Below are 18540 nucleotides of genomic sequence, written 5' to 3'. Positions count from 1 at the left end.
ACCACCCTGTTAAAAGGAGGAAGGTATTCTCACATATTAAACAACTCAAAGCTGACATTGCTTTCCTCCAAGAAACTCATATTCGTTCATTATTCAGTTCTCAATTCGGATTTAAAGTTCCATAAGATCTGGGGGCCTTTTATCGAGTACTTTCATAACCTTCCTCTTGACTAGGGTTTTTTTTTTCTTTTCGGTCCCTTGCTTTCAGCTCCCTTTCTTTTCTGGTAGTAGGCATTATTATCCTCTGTTGCTAAGCGTATTCACAGTCTGGGAGTTTGACTGTCCGGACTTATACTCTCTATATTGTGTGGTTGTTGGTCTGGAATTGTTGTTTTTTTTTCTTGTGTTGTGGGGTTTGGGGAGGACACTAAGCTCACTTGTCTTTAATTTAGGTGCTTTTTTGTTAAATTCTCTTCCTCTGTAGCATATTGATATTGTATGCTTAACCTTGCTCTGTATTAATGCTCCTCATTGGGATTTGGGGTTTTTAATTTTGTAAAATGTTTTGAAAAACTAATAAAAAAATTTAAAAAAAAATAAAAAAATTATACTGCCTGTTGATGATCATTAAGAAATACTAAGTCAGAATACTGGATCTCCGTTACAGCCTGAAGGAAGTATTTTTGAGGCACTGGAAGGTGCAAGAAAAAATAAACACATCCCTACCATTCTGATAATTCAGAATATCTTCAGTAGCTGTAAACAGGATTTTACACATGTCACAAAGGAAGTCTGAGCAAGCCTGGTTCAATCTTGGATTTCTAATAAAAGAAAATATAAAGAAAAACATAATGCATCTTCTGTTTTAATTCTCATCTAGAAAAAGAGCAGTGAAATGGAAATGAACTTTAAATTACTGAGTAAAATATAAATAGGTACATTCAGTAATAAAATGGCAGCTACGTTCAGCAGTCAAACATAAATATGCTGATCTATTGATTACCTGCCTCCTGTACAGAATTTGACTTTCAATTCCATTGTAAATCTTATAAAAGATGAGGAAGCTGTAAGTAGAATGACAGGTTGCTTGTAAGTAAAGTCCAAATTTAAATAAGAATGATTATTGTGGTAAGATTACAGTAATTAATTTTAGAAGTGTCAAGAATATAATAGTGTTGATGTGTACATAAAAAGAGTAAATTCAAATGGCAAAAATAACATACCTAGCTTAGAAGAAAATAGTTTGGCAGCATTGGGTAAGACATTGTACTGGACACTGAGAACAGAAAAGAATACCTCCATCACTGCGGCATTAGGAGTCTTTTCATAATGTTTCTGTTAGAAAAAAATACAGAGGTGGAACTTTTTAAAAAAAAGTTATGAATAGAACATAACAAAGCAATTAACAGACACTTAAAAACAAGCTCGTTTACTATTATTTCAGCCCTAAATTTATTATTTAATATTAAGTTATACAGGCAGAGCTCTAAAGAGCAAAATTCCAGAGATTAGGACAACTAAAAGGAGGTCGCAGGAAGCAGAGGAGTGACTATAGGAACACTTTGAGTCAGTGGACTGGCTAAGTTCAAGGACCCATCTGTGGATCTGAATGAATACATAGTTGTCACAGACCTTAGACAATGTAGACAAGTGCATCCCCACAAAATAATTCAGAGCCTTCCCAACCAGAAGCCCTGGATAAACCATGAAATTTGCAATCTGCTGAGGGATAGGTCAGAGACATCCAAGTCCAGTGACCAGAAAGCTACAAGAGGTCCAAGGAAGATCTGAAAGCCATCCAACAGTCAAAGTGGAATTCCAAAATAAACTTTAATTAATGAAGGATGGTCAATAGTTGCGGCAGGGCTTGAACACTGTCACCTCTTATAAAGTTAAGTCAAGTGGCAGAGGAGACAACATGGTTTTGCTTCCAGATGAGTTCAAAGCTTTCTTTCTCACTTTGACCAACAAAACATAGAGGAAACATCATGAACTCCCACAGCCTCCAATGATCCTCTGACTTCAGTCTCTGAGGCCAACATGCAAGTAGCTTTTAGGAGAGTGAACCCACGAAAAGCATTAAGCCCAGACGGAGTACCTGGCCAAGTTCTGAAGACATGCACTGATCGACTGGCTGAAGTGTTGACTGAGACCTTTAATCTCTTGCTTCAGCAGTCTGAGATACCCATCTGCTTCACACAGGCTTCAATTATACTGGTGCCTGAGAAGAAACTGTTTTGAGAGGTCGGTAATGAAACACATCAATTCTTGGTTGAAAAGCAACTTGGGTCTGCTCCAATATGTGTACCAGAGCAAGAGGTCTCAGCAGATGCTATCTCATTGGCTCTTCACTTAACTCTAGAACATCAGGACAGCAAAGATGCTTACACCAGGATGCTCTTTATCGACTAAAACTCAGCATTCAATACCATCATTCCCTCAAAACTAATCCATAAGCATCAAGATCCCTGGGGGTGGGGGAGAGGGAGTGAGGGAGGGGGAGAGGAGGGAGAGAGGAAGGGAGGGAGGGGGAGAGACTGCGCCATAAGACCACAAGATATAGGAGCAAATTTAGGCCATTTAGTCAATCAAGTCTACTCCACCATTTCATCATGGCTGATCCAATTTTCCTCTCAGCCCCAATCTCCTGTCTACTCACCATATCCCTTAATGCCCTGACCAACTAAGAATCTATCAACCTCTGCCTTAAATATACATAAAGACCTGGCCTCCACAGCTGCTGTGGCTAAGAATTCCAAAGATTCACCACCTGCTGGCTAGAGAAATGTCTCTCAATCACCATTCTAAAAGGACTCCCCTTTATTCTGAGGCTGTGTCCTCTGGTCTTAGACTCTCCCACCATAGGAAACATCCTCTCCACATCCACTCTTTCAAGGCTTTTCACCATTTGTTAGGTTTCAATGAGGTCACTCCTCATTCTTCTGAATTCTAGTGAATAAAGGTCCAGAGCCATCAAATTCTCTCTTTGGGGGCTTTGATGCTGTTTACATGGTGGCTGGTGGGGGGAGGGGTGCTGATGCTTTCTGCTGGAATGAGAGGGGGAGGGGTCTTTTGTGTAAGAGGGAGAAAGGGGACTTTGGGGTTCTTACATTTTTTCTGTCATTCATTCATTCTTTGGGCTTTTTCTTCTGTTTTGTGGATGTCTGCGGAGATTAAGAATATCATTCTCTGATATTAAATGGAACCATTGAACAGCTCTTCCATCAGCACATGTGCACCACAAGGTTGTGTGCATAGCCCCCTGCTCTACTCACTTTACACTAATGACTATGTGGCTAAATACAGCTCCAATGCCACAAACAAGTCTGCTGGCAACACCACTGTCATAGGCCTAATCAAAGGTGGTGATGAATCAGCATATAGGAAGGATATTGAAAATCTGGCTGAGTGGTTCCATAACAACAGCTCAATGTCAGTAAGACTAAGGAGGTGACTACTGGCTTCAGGAGGAGGAAACCAGTGGTCCATGAGCTAGTCCTCATTGGAGAATCAAGGGTAGGAAGAGTCAGTGACTTTAAATTCCTCAGTGTAATTATTTCGGATGACTTGTACTGGGCCTGGTCCTTAAGTAAAATTATGAAGAAAGCACAGTAGTGCTTCTATTTCCTTAAGAGTTTGCAAAGATTTGGTATGACATCTGAAACTCTGGCAAACTTCGATAAATGTTTAGTGCAGAGTATATTGACTGGCTTCATCACAGCCTTGTATGGAAACACCAATGCTGTTGAGTGGATAATCCTACAAAAAGTACTGGATACAGCCCAGTTCATCACAGGTTAAGCCCCCCTCCCCACTAATGGCCAGGTTTACACAAAATGTTGTTGAAGGAAAGCAGCATCCATCATCAGGGAGCCCTACTAACCAGGACTTGCTCCCTTCTCACTGCTGCCATCAGGTAGAAGGTACAAGAGCCTCAGGACACACACCACCAGGTTCAGGAACATTTATGACCCCTCAATCATCAGGCTCTTGAACCAAAGGAGATAACATCACTAAACTTCACTTGCCCCATCACTGAAATGTTTCTGCAATCTACAGACTTACTTTCAAGGTCTCTTCATCTCATATTGTTGATATATATATATATATATAATGAACACCCAAGTTCTATTATGGATTTATTGAGTATGCCCACAAGAAAATGAATCTCAGTGTTGTATATGCTGACATATACCTACTTTCGTAATAAATTTACTTTGACCTTTGAACACGGATGGATTAGACTTAAAAGCATAAAAAGAACAAGATGCTGAAAATCTGAAAAACAGAAAATCCTTAAACTATTCAGCAGGGCAGTCAGTATCTGTGGAAACAGTTAACATTTATAGTTGATAATTTTTCATTAGAACTCTAAGAAGTTAGAGGGTGGGATCATTTAGATAGCATCATTAATACATCTGATATTCAATATATTTTATTCTTCATCCTAATAAAAACATTTCCTTTGTTCCCTCCTCTTCTTCCTTTCTTATTTTATCTTTGCATTTTTCTAGTTTAGATAAAAGGTAATTCATCTGAAAAATTATCAACTTTAAGCAGATATGTATCTGCTGCCATAAATGCTGAGTGAGCTGATGAGTATTTTGAGCATTTCTGTTTTTCATCAGTATCCCCAAACTGGACTGTACTTCAAGTGAGAGAGTTGTACAATAGAGACATATATGCCAAAATTTTTATCCTCTACACTAACCTCATCTTCCAATTTACAATGTCAAGGGTATAACAAGAATGGAGCCTGAATTTAATTGATTTAATGTTTCCCTGACGCAATCACTGGAATTCACCAGTGTGCAGCGAAAGATGAGCAACCATTCATCAACATCAAAGGGGAGTTCAGGGTGTGTGACAAGAAGCTTGCTCTTGCTGGTGAAGCCAGCACTATGAATGTGGAGTCACTTTCCAATTTCCTTTGTCAGAAGCTACATCCTCTATTAATTCCATTCACCCGTCTCCAGTAATTTGGGTGATTTGGGTTTTGGTGAGAACATCTTTGATGTTTTACAGCAAGGATATTAATAAGGTTTAATAAGGTTATAATATTATAATGTTTCTGTGCTGTAATGTTCTATGTTTGTATGGTTTTACCGTGCTACCTCTATCTGTAAGTTTCTCTATCAGGCAATCATTCTTTAGTTTGTCATGAGCATTATCACATTCCAGGTTCCAAATATTTAGCCTTTCTGTGTTTGGATCACATTGATAGTGATCCTACTGGATGCAGTTGCACAACTAGAAGAAAACAACAGCCTACGTCTGAGGCACATTTTGTTTAGCGACCATTCACCCTTTCCAGGTCCCTCCTCATCACTCATGGAGAATGAAAGTATAACGAAAGATCACACACAAAATGCTGGTGGAACACAGCAGGCGAAGGGTCTTGGCCCGAAAGGTCGACAGTGCTTCTTCCTATAGATGCTGTCTGGCCTGCTGTGTTCCACCAGCACTTTGTGTGTGTTGTTTGAATTTCCAGCATCTGCAGATTTCCTCATGTTGATTTCCTGCTTAGTTACAGATACAGCTGCTGAACTGCTATCTGTACTCACATGGGTGTCCATTAACCATCTTGCATCTGTCAGTGTGTGTGTAAAATTTGGCCGAAGGATTCCAGGTATCATAGCACAGCAGCCTTTGTTGATTCTATATCACTACTGGACTTTTAGATTTGATTAAGTCTGCATGTCTCATGTCTAGAGTGGAGGCTCCATTTGCATTTGGGTTCACATGTTCTTCATGGTTAGGACCATTTCCCCATTGCAGTCTTTTTCCACCTTTGTAACTGTTGGGACCATAATCCTACTCCAATTGTATTTCTGTCTGATGCCCTTTTGGATCTTTATGCCTGAAACCTCTTTCTCAAACATTTCTCTACGTGTTGTCTTCCTAAGAGCATAATATCCAGATAGATAGATAGATAGATAGATAGATAGATACTTTATTCATCCCCATGGGGAAATTCAACTTTTTTCCAATGTCCCATACACTTGTTGTAGCAAAACTAATTACATACAATACTTAACTCAGTAAAAAATAAGATATGCATCTAAATCACTATCTCAAAAAGCATTAATAATAGCTTTTAAAAAGTTCTTAAGTCCTGGCGGTAGAATTGTAAAGCCTAATGGCATTGGGGAGTATTGACCTCTTCATCCTGTCTGAGGAGCATTGCATCGATAGTAACCTGTCGCTGAAACTGCTTCTCTGTCTCTGGATGGTGTTATGTAGAGGATGTTCAGAGTTATCCATAATTGACCGTAGCCTACTCAGCGCCCTTCGCTCAGCTACCAATGTTAAACTCTCCAGTCCTTTGCCCACAACAGAGCCCGCCTTCCTTACCAGCTTATTAAGACATGAGGCATCCCTCTTCTTAATGCTTCCTCCCCAACACGCCACCACAAAGAAGAGGGCGCTCTCCACAACTGACCTATAGAACATCTTCAGCATCTCACTACAGACATTGAATGACGCCAACCTTCTAAGGAAGTACAGTCGACTCTGTGCCTTCCTGCACAAGGCATCTGTGTTGGCAGTCCAGTCTAGCTTCTCGTCTAACTGTACTCCCAGATACTTGTAGGTCTTAACCTGCTCCACACATTCTCCATTAATGATCACTGGCTCCATATGAGGCCTAGATCTCCTAAAGTCCACCACCATCTCCTTGGTCTTGGTGATATTGAGACGCAGGTAGTTTGAGTTGCACCATATCACAAAGTCCTGTATCAGTTTCCTATACTCCTCCTCCTGTCCATTCCTGACACACCCCACTATGGCTGTGTCATCAGCGAACTTCTGCACATGGCAGGACTCCGAGTTATATTGGAAGTCTGATGTGTACAGGGTGAACAGGACCGGAGAGAGTACGGTTCCCTGCGGTGCTCCTGTGCTGCTGACCACCGTGTCAGACCTACAGTCTCCCAACCGCACATACTGAGGTCTATCTGTCAAGTAGTCCACTATCCAATCCACCATGTGAGAGTCTACTCCCATCTCCGTTAGTTTGTGCCTAAGATGACATCACTCTTGGAGTCATTGGAACATGCAAGCCTCTCCACCATGATGAGGTAATAATCCTGTTTGTTGTTTGAGGACATCAACCATCTGAATGCCAAAATACAATTAGAATCACACCATTTTGTTAATATTCTGCTTTTCTAATTTTCCAAAGTTAAAATCTTGCTGTTCATCTGCATTTATTTGCACATTCACCTAGCTGTGCAAGTTACTTTACAGACTTTTTGTCATGGTCCGGTCCGAAGTCCGCATTCCGGTTCACGTTCCAGTTCACAGACTCCGGGTCCTCCGACTGTCCCTTGTTTCGGTTGGACTCACGCATTTGCACCTGATGCTCATCTTGTTGGCTGGGAATATAAGTGGCTCTGGGATTGAGTATAGTTGGGGGGTTGTCTCGTCAGTCTCTGCTTGGAGTAACCCACCGGTGGAAGGATAGTTCATTCAGTGAGTTATGGATTTGGCTGTTCCATAGCCCACCGAAGTTACCAGCCGTCTCGAGTCTTGGAGCCACCCCAGACTGAGCTCCCTTCCTGTCCCTAGCCTCCGTTGGGTAAGCCAGGCCGGTTGCCGTTACCCTGCAGTTGGTTCTGTCCCTTCCTGTCCCTCGCTTCTGTTGGGTAAGCCAGGCAGGTTGCCGTTACCCTGCAGTTGGTTCTGTCCCTTCCTGTCCCTCGCTTCTGTTGGGTAAGCCAGGCTGGTTGCCGTTACCCTGTGGTTGGTTCTGTCCCTTCCTGTTCCTTGCCTCCGTCAGGTTGTGTCCCGCGTCCTGCCCAGGAGGCTACCTCCAAGAACTCCAAGCCTCCAAGTACTCCAGGAACCCAAGTCTCCAACTTCTAGAACCCAGGCCATGTCACGTCTCCGCCTGGTTTGGGGGTCCAAGCCTGAGTCAAGGCCCAGGCTCTGGGTCCATGTCCAGTCTCAAGCTCGGAGTCCACCCCAGGTTCCTTGTACCCAGTTCCTTGTCCCAGTCCTGCTTCCCCAGCCCTGTCTGTGACCTGTCCTGTCCTTTAGTTTTGTCCCGTCCTGTTCCTAGTACTTCAGTGTCTGCGTCCTGCATTTGGGTCCAGTCCCAACGCGCCCCTTATGACACTTTTATATTCTTAGACTCCCCACTCATTATAACTCACCAATCTTAAAATGACCCATCTGTCCCTATCCTTTTCCATTTGTTGTCTGTTAGCTGTCTACACTAATATACTACCTTCAACAGTGTTATCTATTATCTTGCATTTCCTGTACTTCCTTAATGCACAGAGAATATGCAAACCACAAGTATTGGACACATAGAACAGCAACTCCTGTGTCTGAAGCAAATTTTGCATTTTGTTAATCTGCCCTTAGGGAATGATGGAGTGATTAAAATAGGGAGAGAAAACAAAAACATTCAGGTTCATTCACCATTCAAAGTATCTGCAATATTATTTGGCTAGCAAAAGAAGAATCTCCTGTACAAAAGACACTCTTCAAAAACACTACTGCACAAAATACTGTTCTATTACCAAACAGTTTCTATCAATAGTAATGGTTCCATATCAAAAAGGATTTAAAGTGGAAGATGTAATATCATAAAAGACATACTCAGAAATTTGACTGCACAATGCTATATTTTTAAGCAATACAATTTAAGATCAATATTTTCTGGAGAAAATTCAAAGACTTTTTTTTTTGCCATGAATCAAGCAGCTTGGGAAATTAAAACAGGAACTTTCATGGTCACGATGCGTACAGGGCATGTTTCTGATATCTGAGTCACAAAACATCTACAGAGGGCTCATTTGGATGGTGACTAAGTGGCCACTCATTCACAACACATATTTCTGTAGTTTTCTAAGAAGAAAACTTCTGCAGTGACTCTGGGTGAGATGTGCAGCTACTTCTGAACATACCATCTGCTTAGAATAAGTGCTTCTGTGGTGGTGCTGTTGAATATGTTGTGAGCTGGATCACCAAGTTGGGGATGGAGGCAAGATTGGCATCCTCCAAACAGATTAGGGACTTGTATCTATATACCAATTTCAGAAGACAGTTCAGGGTCCCATATTCATATCTCAAGCTTTCTGAAGAGCAAGGTAATTAGATATTGATGTTTTCAAATCAATGATAACAAAGATTTGTAATCTTCCACAATTAGACCCCTGTGCTTGTAAAAGTCAATATCTGAATTTCCTATTTTCCAGATGAAGTTATGTAGCAACAACTGATCATTGCTATATTTCATAATCTCATTTACTGTAAGCCATGAGTATGAGCAAGGTCAGTATGCTCTCCACTCAATATAAGAGGCTTGATCACTAATTCCTGCAGTGGGCATTATCAGGTTGAATAGTCACTTAGATTTAGGGGCTTTATTGGTTTCCTGGATATTTAGTGGATGAAGACAGCCCTCAAATGGATTTTTGAGCTTCACTTCGAAATCTGAGCCCTTTATGAACTGTAAGAGCTATTGCTTGCCAAATGAACAACTTGTAGATTTCTCACTCTTAGCCATATACCCATACAATTTGCAACACTTATTTATGCTCAGGCTGCACCAGCGTGAGTTTTGAATCTTAGTTTCTCAGCCAGTAAAGCTGAACATCACAATAATAACCGCCAAGGGAACAACCTATAGGTGACTGCAGAATATTAATGGAGACTTAAAGAAGTGACATCCATGTCTAAATTACCCTGAGTTTACCCTGCAGTGTTGTCCAGAGACAATTTCATTGTACGCCATCATTTGTTACCAACTGAACAACATAGCCGCCAGAGTCTCATCTCAAGAAGGCAGAGGAAAATGTGTATTAGGCTTGCAGGAGAGGAGGATCTTGGCAGATGGCAGCAATTAGAATGAAAATGATGTCTGGGCCATCTGAACGATAATATATTCTTAGGAACGCAACACCAGATTTTAATATCCAAATGCCAAGGTTTCTTGGCTGTATTGTCCTTCATTTGGAGTAAACTTCGCCAATAGAAAATGTTAATATTTTTAACACACAACTAAATGTTAAAAAAACACACAACTATGACTATCATCTAGAACATTGAAAGGGAATTGAGCTAATCTTTAATGAAGTGATGTTTAAGGTATGGTGACTACACTCAGAATCAAGGATACCCAAATCTCAGTGGTTGAGTAGCAGTATACAATTGACACTTGTGTTTATACATGCTCAGAGGCTAAGCTATTACATACATTTCTACTTGAGCATACAAGAGTGGGTTCTACAGTAATTAGAATCTGTCCTTGCTGCATCATTCTGCTGCCTGACAATAAAGATTCAGGGAAAGACACTTGAAAACATGAACCACTTCCCACATCTTAGGAGACACCTTTCAGTGAAAGTATAAATCGTTGATGAAATCACCACCTCATTCACTGAAACAGCACAGTCCTTGGTTAACTGAGGAATAGATTAGGTATTCAGATATGACACAAAATACACGATCCACAGTCTTCCAAAATGTTTCTGAAGACTAGGACAATCTATAGTAGGCATCTCAAGGCACTGGAAAAATACCACTAGTCTGTCTCAACAAAATCCTACAAATTCACTTCAAGGATTAACACATTCCCAGTATTGATGCCCCTGCTATATTCATTCAGCTACTTTGGATAGGCTACATTGTCAGCATGCTCAACACTGGGCTCCTGGAACTGAGCTCTATCATGGAAAGAGATTTCTATGCACAAATTGGAAAAGATTCAAGGATGTGCTCAAAGACCCCTTGAAGAAATATAATATTTCCACTGACTCCTGAGAGTCTGGCTCGCTACCACTCAAAATGAAGAAGCACTGAGATGTGCTCAGAACTGAGGCCAAGTATAAGCATCACAGCAGACTACTTCACAATCTACCCACCCACCTATTACTTCATCCAACACTTGCACAATTTTTGGGAATCCATAATACCCACATTGGTCTTATTAGCCACCTCAGAACTCCCAAAAGTGAACAAGTACGTAGTAAGTTATCATTCATCTTAAGGGAGTGTCTAAGGAAGTGAAGAAGAGCAATTACAAAGAAACAAAGATTTGGTAAAACATTTCCATAGAACTGATTTCATATCACTGGAATACTGTACAGTATGTCATGAAATTTGTTGTTTTGCGGCAGGAGTATATTGCAATATACAATAATAAAAAACCCATCAATTACTACTGGTGTCTGTATGTCTAAGAGAACACGTGAGAGTGTGTGATAGAGAAGGAGCTTAAGTGCTTATTTGAGAAATGTGGGAGCTCCAGCTGTTGGCAGCATTGGTAATGATCATTCAACTTGACATGCCTTGCATAACTAGTCTAGTCTTAGGATTTCTGCCAGTATTTCTCCCAGATGCTGTGTATATTACTCAGGAAATTGACTTAAGCTATCACCACCTTTCAGTTCTTCTTCATCCTCAAGGCCTTTTTTAATCCATCTCATCATCCATATAATGAAGATCAGGACCTTTCTTAAATTAGTGAATGTTAATAGCTTGTACATTTTCATTGAACATTCAATTTATCAGCCAACAGACAATCTGAGACCAGTGGTATCACACAATGGCTACACATATCACCAGCTCTACCATTGCAGCTACTCAAGGTGCTGAGGCAGACAAAATTTATAGAACTTGGCAGTGGGATTAAAGTCAGCATTTGAGGGACTGAGCAGCTTCCTGTGGGAGCAAAGAAGATATTGATTACTTGGAAAGCCACAGATACCACTGTTTCAAGTCAGTTGATCAAAAGCTGATATGAAATAGGGTTAGACCTCAAAATTCAACTAAAATTGCTGTGGGAGGCTACTGCTCAAGGATAGCGAGTCTGATCTTGCTGAGGCTACTTTGAGAGCTTTATGTCTGTCTATGGATGATCCATAACATTGCTACTGAACATGAGTAGAAGAACTCAAAGTTTTTGTTTGACTTTGACATTTATTCAATAATTTACTTTCTGTGGAATATTAAGGCAATCTGTTAGTTAACATGTACTAAAATTCCACAACGAAACGACAAGAACCTGGTCCCAATGCCACAAGAAATTTACTGAGCTGATTAATAACGTGAAACATTGTGGACAGAGTGTCAAATCTTATCAACCAACATGTGCTCTACCACACCCATACACTTATTAATGACACTGAAATCAAGGGAACCAAGTCCTGTGTACAAGAATGTGTACTAAAATATTTCAAAGTTAGCACTTAAACGAGCAAATGCAGATTAATTTTTACCCACTATAATTTGTGAATCTGTTCCTCAGTTCTCAGAACCCAAATCAGATTTAATATCACTGGTATATTGTATGTCATGAAATTAGTTGTTTTGCAGTAGCAGTATATTGCAATATATAATAATAATTTAAAAACTAAGAAGTGTTTCGAGAGGCTCGTCATGAGGCACATCAAGACCCTGCTGCCCCCCCTCACTGGACACCTTGCAGTTCGCGTACCGTCCCAACTGTTCAACAGACGACGCCATTGCCATCACCCTCCACCTGGCCCTAACCCATCTGGACAAAAAAGACATGTATGTTCGAATGCTGTTCATAGACTTCAGTTCAGCATTCAACATAACCATTCCTCAGAAACTGATTGGAAAGCTGAGCCTACTGGGCCTGAACACCTCCCTCTGCAACTGGATACTAGACTTCCTGACTGGGAGACCTCAGTCAGGCTGGATTGGAAGCAGCATCTCCAACACCATCACACTGAGCACGGGGGCCCCCCAGGGCTGTGTGCTCAGTCCACTGCTGTTCACTCTGCTGATGACTATGCTGCAACACACAGCTCGAACCACATCATTAAGTTCGCCGATGACACGACCGTGGTGAGTCTGAATGTGAACAAAACAAAAGAGATGGTTGTTGACTTCAGGAGGGCACGGAGTGATCACTCTCCACTGAACATCAATGACTCCTCGGTAAAGATCGTTAAGAGCACCAAATTTCTTGATGTACACCTGGCGGAGAATCTCACCTGGTTCCTCAACACCAGCTCCATAGCAAAGAAAGCCCAGCAGCGTCTCTACTTTCAGCGAAGACTGTGGAAAGTCCATCTCCCACCCCACCACCCTCATCACATTCTACAGAGGTTGTATTGAGAGCATCCTGAGCAGCTGCATCACTGCCTGGTTCGGAAATTGCACTATCTCAGATCGCAAGACCTTGCAGTGGATAGTGAGGTCAGCTGAGAAGATCATCGGAGTCTCTCTTCCTGCCATTACAGTCATTTACACTCACGCTGCATCCGCAAAGTATTATTAAGGACCCCACACACCCTCATACAAACTCTTCTCCCTCCTGCCATCTGGGAAAAGGCACCGAAGCATTCGGGCTCTCACAACCAGACTATGTAACAGTTTCTTCCCCCAAGCCATCAGACTCCTCAATACCCAGAGCCTAGACTGACACCAACCTACTGCCCTCTACTGTGTCTATTGTCTTGTTTATTATTTATTGTAATGCCTGCACTGTTCTGTGCACTTTATGCAGTCCTGGGTAGGTCTATAGTGTAGTTTTTTCTGTGTTGTTTTTACATAGTTCAGTGTAGTTTTTGTATTGTTTCATGTATCACTATGGTTTTGAAAAATGTTGTCTCGATTTTACTGTGTACTGTACTAGCAGCTATGGTCAAAATGACAATAAAAAGTGACTTGACTTGATAAATTACAGTAAGAAATTCTGCACACATTGGTTGATTAATGTAGGGTGGATGTAGGGTGTAAATTGAATGAAGAGTTAAAATTGGCATGTCGCAAAGGTAATGACACAGTTGTCATGGGGGATTTCAACATGCAGGTAGACTGGGAGAATCAGAATGGTACTGGACCCCAAGAAAGGGAGTTTGTGGAGTGCCTCCAAGATGGATTCTTAGAACAGCCTATACTGGAGCCTACCAGGGAGAAGGCAATTCTAGATTTAGTGTTGTGCAATGAACCAGATTTGATCAGGGACCTCGAGGTAAAGGAACCATTAGGAGGTAGTGACCATAATATGATATGTTTTAACCTACAATTTGAGAAGGAGAAGGGAAAATCGGATGTGTCAGTATTACAGTTGAACAAAGGGAACTATGGGGCTATGAGGGAGGAGCTGGCCAAAGTTCAATGGAACAATACCCTAGCATGGAAGACAGTGGAACAACAATGGCAAGTATTTCTGGGAATAATGCAGAAGGTGTAGGATCGGTTCATTCCAAAGAGGAAGAAGGATCCTAAGGGGAGTAAGGGGCGGCCGTGGCTGATGAGGGAAGTAAAGGGCAGTATAAAAATAAAAGAGAAGTATAACATAGCAAAGATAAGCGGGAAACTGGAGGACTGGGAAGCTTTTAAAGAGCAACAGAAGATAACAAAAAGGGCAATACGCCAAGAAAACATGAGGTACGAAGGTAAACTAGCCAAGAATATAAAGGAGGATAGTAAAAGCTTCTTTAGGTACGTGAATAGCAAAAAAATAGTTAAGACCAAAATTGGGCCATTGAAGACAGAAACGGGTGAATTTATTATGGGGAACAAGGAAATGGCAGACGAGTTGAACAGGTTCTTTGGATCTGTCTTCACTAGGGAAGATACAAACAATCTCCCAGATGTAATAGTGGCCAAAGGAACTAGGGTAAAGGATGAACTGAAGGAAATTTATATTAGGCAAGAAACGGTGTTGGATAGACTGTTGAATCTGAAGGCTGATAAGTCCCTGGGACCTGATGGTCTGCATCCCAGGGTACTTAAAGAGGTGGCTCTAGAAATTGTGGACGCATTGGTAATCATTTTCCAATGTTCTATAGATTCAGGAACAGTTCCTGCTGATTGGAGGGTGGCTAATGTTGTCCCACTTTTCAAGAAAGGAGGGAGAGAGAAAACAGGGAATTATAGACCGGTTAGCCTGACGTCAGTGGTGGGAAAGATGCTGGAGTCAATTATAAAAGAGGAAATTATAACACATTTGGATAGCAGTAGAAGGATCAGTCTGAGTCAGCATGGATTTATGAAGGGAAAATCATGCTTGACTAATCTTCTGGAGTTTTTTGAGGATGTAACTATGAAAATGGACAAGGGAGAGCCAGTGGATGTAGTGTACCTGGACTTCCAGAAAGCTTTTGATAAAGTCCCACATAGGAGATTAGTGGGCAAAATTAGGGCACATGGTATTGGGGGCAGAGTACTGACATGGATTGAAAATTGGCTGGCTGACAGGAAACAAAGAGTAGCGATTAACGGGTCCCTTTCGGAATGGCAGGCTGTGACCAGTGGGGTACCGCAAGGTTCGGTGACCGCAGCTGTTTACAATATACATTAATGATTTAGATGAAGGGATCAAAAGTAACATTAGCAAATTTGCCGATGACACAAAGCTGGGTGGCAGTGTGAAATGTCAGGAGGATGTTATGAGAATGCAGGGTGACTTGGACAGGTTGGGTGAGTGGGTAAATGTATGGCAGATGCAGTTTAATGTGGATAAATGTGAGGTTATCCACTTTGGTGGCAAGAACAGGAAGGCAGATTACTATCTAAATGGAGTCAAGTTAGGAAAAGGGGATGTACAATGAGATCTAGGTGTTCTTGTACATCAGTCAATGAAAGCAAGCATGCAGGTACAGCAGGCAGTAAAGAAAGCTAATGGCATGCTGGCCTTTATAACAAGAGGAATTGAGTGTAGGAGTAAAGAGGTCCTTCTGCAGCTGTACAGGGCCCTGGTGAGACCCCACCTGGAGTACTGTGTGCAGTTTTGGTCTCCAAATTTGAGGAAGGACATTCTTGCTATTGAGGGAGTACAGCGTAGGTTCACAAGGTTAATTCCCGGAATGGCGGGACTGTCATATGTTGAAAGATTGGAGCGACTGGGCTTGTATACACTGGAATTTAGAAGGATGAGAGGGGATTTGATTGAAACATATAAGATTATTAAGGGATTGGACATGCCAGAGGCAGGAAACAGAGGCCACAGTTTAAGAATAAGGGGTAGGCCTTTTAGAATGGAGTTGAGGAAAAACTTTTTCACCCAGAGAGTTGTGGATCTGTGGAATGCTCTGTCTCAGAAGGCAGTGCAGGCCAATTCTCTGACACTTTCAAGAGAGAGTTAGATAGAACTCTTAAAGATAGCGAAGTCAAGGGATATGGGGAGAAGGCAGGAAAGGGGTACTGATTGTGGATGATCAGCCATGATCACAGTGAATGGCGGTGCTGGCTCAAAGGGCCAAATGGCCTACTCCTGCACCTATTGTCAAATACTAATACTGATGTCAGACTCACTGGCCTATAAACTCCTGTCTTATTCTTAGAGACTTCCTTAAACAACGGAACAAAATTAGCAAGCCTTCAATCCTCTGGCACCTCACCTGTGGCTAAGGACATTGAAAACATCTCTGCTAGGAGGGAACACATTGTCAGGCTCTGGGAATTTTCCTAACCTAATTTGCCTCAAGACGGAAAACACCTTCTCCTCTGTAATCTGTATACAATCCATAGGCTCACTGCTGCCTCTATAGACTATGCAAACAATGCATTTAATGACTCCCTCATCTCTTTTGGTTCCATGCATAGATGACCATTCTGATTTTCCAGAGGACTAACTTTGTCCTTTGCTATTCTTTTGCTCTTAATATATCTGTAGAAGCCCTGTGATTCTCCTTGACTTCGTCTGCTAGAGCAACCTCATGCCTTTTTTTAAACCCTCTTGATTTCCTTCTAAAGTGTTCTCGTGTATTTCTTATACTGAAATACCTAATTTGCTCCTTTCTGCCTATACCTGCCATATACGACCTTCTTTTCCTTAACCGGGGCCTCAATATGTCTCAAACACCAAGGTTCCCTAAACCTGTTAACCTTGTCTCTTATTCTGTCAGAAACATGTGATCTTAACTCTCAAAATTTCATTTTTGAAGGCTTGCCATTTACCAAGTACACCTTTGCCAGAAAACAAGTCACAATCCATAGTGGCCAGATCATTTCTGATATCATCAAAATTGGCCTTTCTCCAATTTAAATTCTTAATCTGAGGACCAGACCTATCCTTCTCCATAATTATCTTAAAAGTAATGGCATTATAATTATTAGATGTAAAGTGCTCCCCTACGCAATGTTCTGTCACCTGCCCTGTCTCATTTCCCAATAGGAGCTAGTATTGCACTCTCTCTAGGAGGAACCTCTAAATACTGATTGAAGAAACTGTCCTGAACACATTTGACAAACTATCCCATCCAGCTCTTTAACAGTATGGGAGTCCTAGTCTATATGTAGGAAGGCAGATTACTATCTAAATGGAGTCAAGTTAGGAAAAGGGGAAGTACAACGAGATCTAGGTGTTCTTGTACATCAGTCAATGAAAGCAAGCATGCAGGTACAGCAGACAGTGAAGAAAGCTAATGGCATGCTGGCCTTTATAACAAGAGGAATTGAGTGTAGGAGTAAATAGGTCCTTCTGCAGCTGTACAGGACCCTAGTGAGACCCCACCTGGAGTATTGTGTGCAGTTTTGGTCTCCAAATTTGAGGAAGGACATTCTTGCTATTGAGGGAGTACAGCGTAGGTTCGAAAGGTTAATTCCTGGAATGGCGGGACTGTCATATGTTGAAAGATTGGAGCAACTGGGCTTGTATACACTGGAATTTAGAAGGATGAGAGGGGACCTGATTGAAACATATAAGATTATTAAGGGATTAGACACGCTGGAGGCAGGAAGCATGTTCCCGCTGATGGGTGAGTCCAGAACTAGAGGCCACAGTTTAAGAATAAGGGGTAGGCCATTTAGAACAGAGATGTGGAAAAACTTTTTCACCTAGAGAGTGGTGGATATGTGGAATGCTCTGCCCCAGAAGGCAGTGGAAGCCAAGTCTCTGGATGCATTCAAGAAAGAGTTAGATAGAGCTCTTATAGATAGCGGGGTCAAGGGATATAGGGAGAGGACAGGAATGGGGTACTGATAGTGTATGATCAGCCATGATCACAGTGAACGGCGGTGCTGGCTAGAAGGGCCGAATGGCCTACTCCTGCACCTACTGTCTATTGTCTATTAAATACAATCAGAGAAATATATTTTTTTTATTAATGGAAACAGCAACAAATAGGATACTCTTCATGTGAGATTATGTTGCTGGTGGGTAAGTGTCTTGGTGTTCATTTGGTTTCCACTGGTAGGTGAGACTTGAACTAGTGTACATAGCCTCAAGATTCGGGGGAATAGATTTAGGATGGAGATGACGAATTACTTTTCCCAGAGAGTGGTGAATCTATGGAGCTCTCTGCCCAATGAAGCAGTGGAGGCTACCTCAGTAAATATATTTAAGATAAGGTTGGATAGATTTTTGCATAGTAGCAGATTTAAGGGTTATGGGGAAAAGGCAGGTAGGTGGAGATGAGTCCATGGCCAAATCAGCTATGATCTTATTGAATAGCGGAACAGACTTGTCAGGCCAGAGGGCCTATGCCTGCTCCTATTTCTTATGTTCTTATTATACTTCCACTCGCTTCATGCAGCAGCAATTTCAATGCATTAGCTACCAGTTAAGCAATATGGTACTGTAATATTCTAAGCCTCCACTCCATCCCATACCCACTAGTTCATATTATTCACAAGGTGACCTCAAATTCAAGGTATCAGGTTCCACAC

The 18540-nt window shown here is 41.6% G+C and overlaps 1 protein-coding gene across 1 annotated transcript in view; it reads right to left on the bottom strand.

The window, feature by feature from the left end:
- The window catches only part of LOC140719000 (meiosis inhibitor protein 1), a 156048-nt gene that overhangs the window by 12650 nt on the left and 124858 nt on the right, over nucleotides 1–18540 (bottom strand). The window contains exons 17-19 of the mRNA XM_073033308.1: nucleotides 1164–1275; nucleotides 944–1004; nucleotides 667–761 (exon numbers count right to left, since the gene is read on the bottom strand). Coding sequence (XP_072889409.1) covers nucleotides 667–761; nucleotides 944–1004; nucleotides 1164–1275 — 268 coding nt within the window. The remainder of the gene's footprint in view (nucleotides 1–666; nucleotides 762–943; nucleotides 1005–1163; nucleotides 1276–18540) is intronic.

This window comes from Hemitrygon akajei, chromosome 31, assembly GCF_048418815.1.
Source record: "Hemitrygon akajei chromosome 31, sHemAka1.3, whole genome shotgun sequence".
NCBI classification, from domain to species: Eukaryota; Metazoa; Chordata; class Chondrichthyes; order Myliobatiformes; family Dasyatidae; genus Hemitrygon; species Hemitrygon akajei.
The sequence above is the reverse complement of the archived record's forward strand: the minus strand, read 5'-3'. Positions and strand labels throughout refer to the sequence as shown.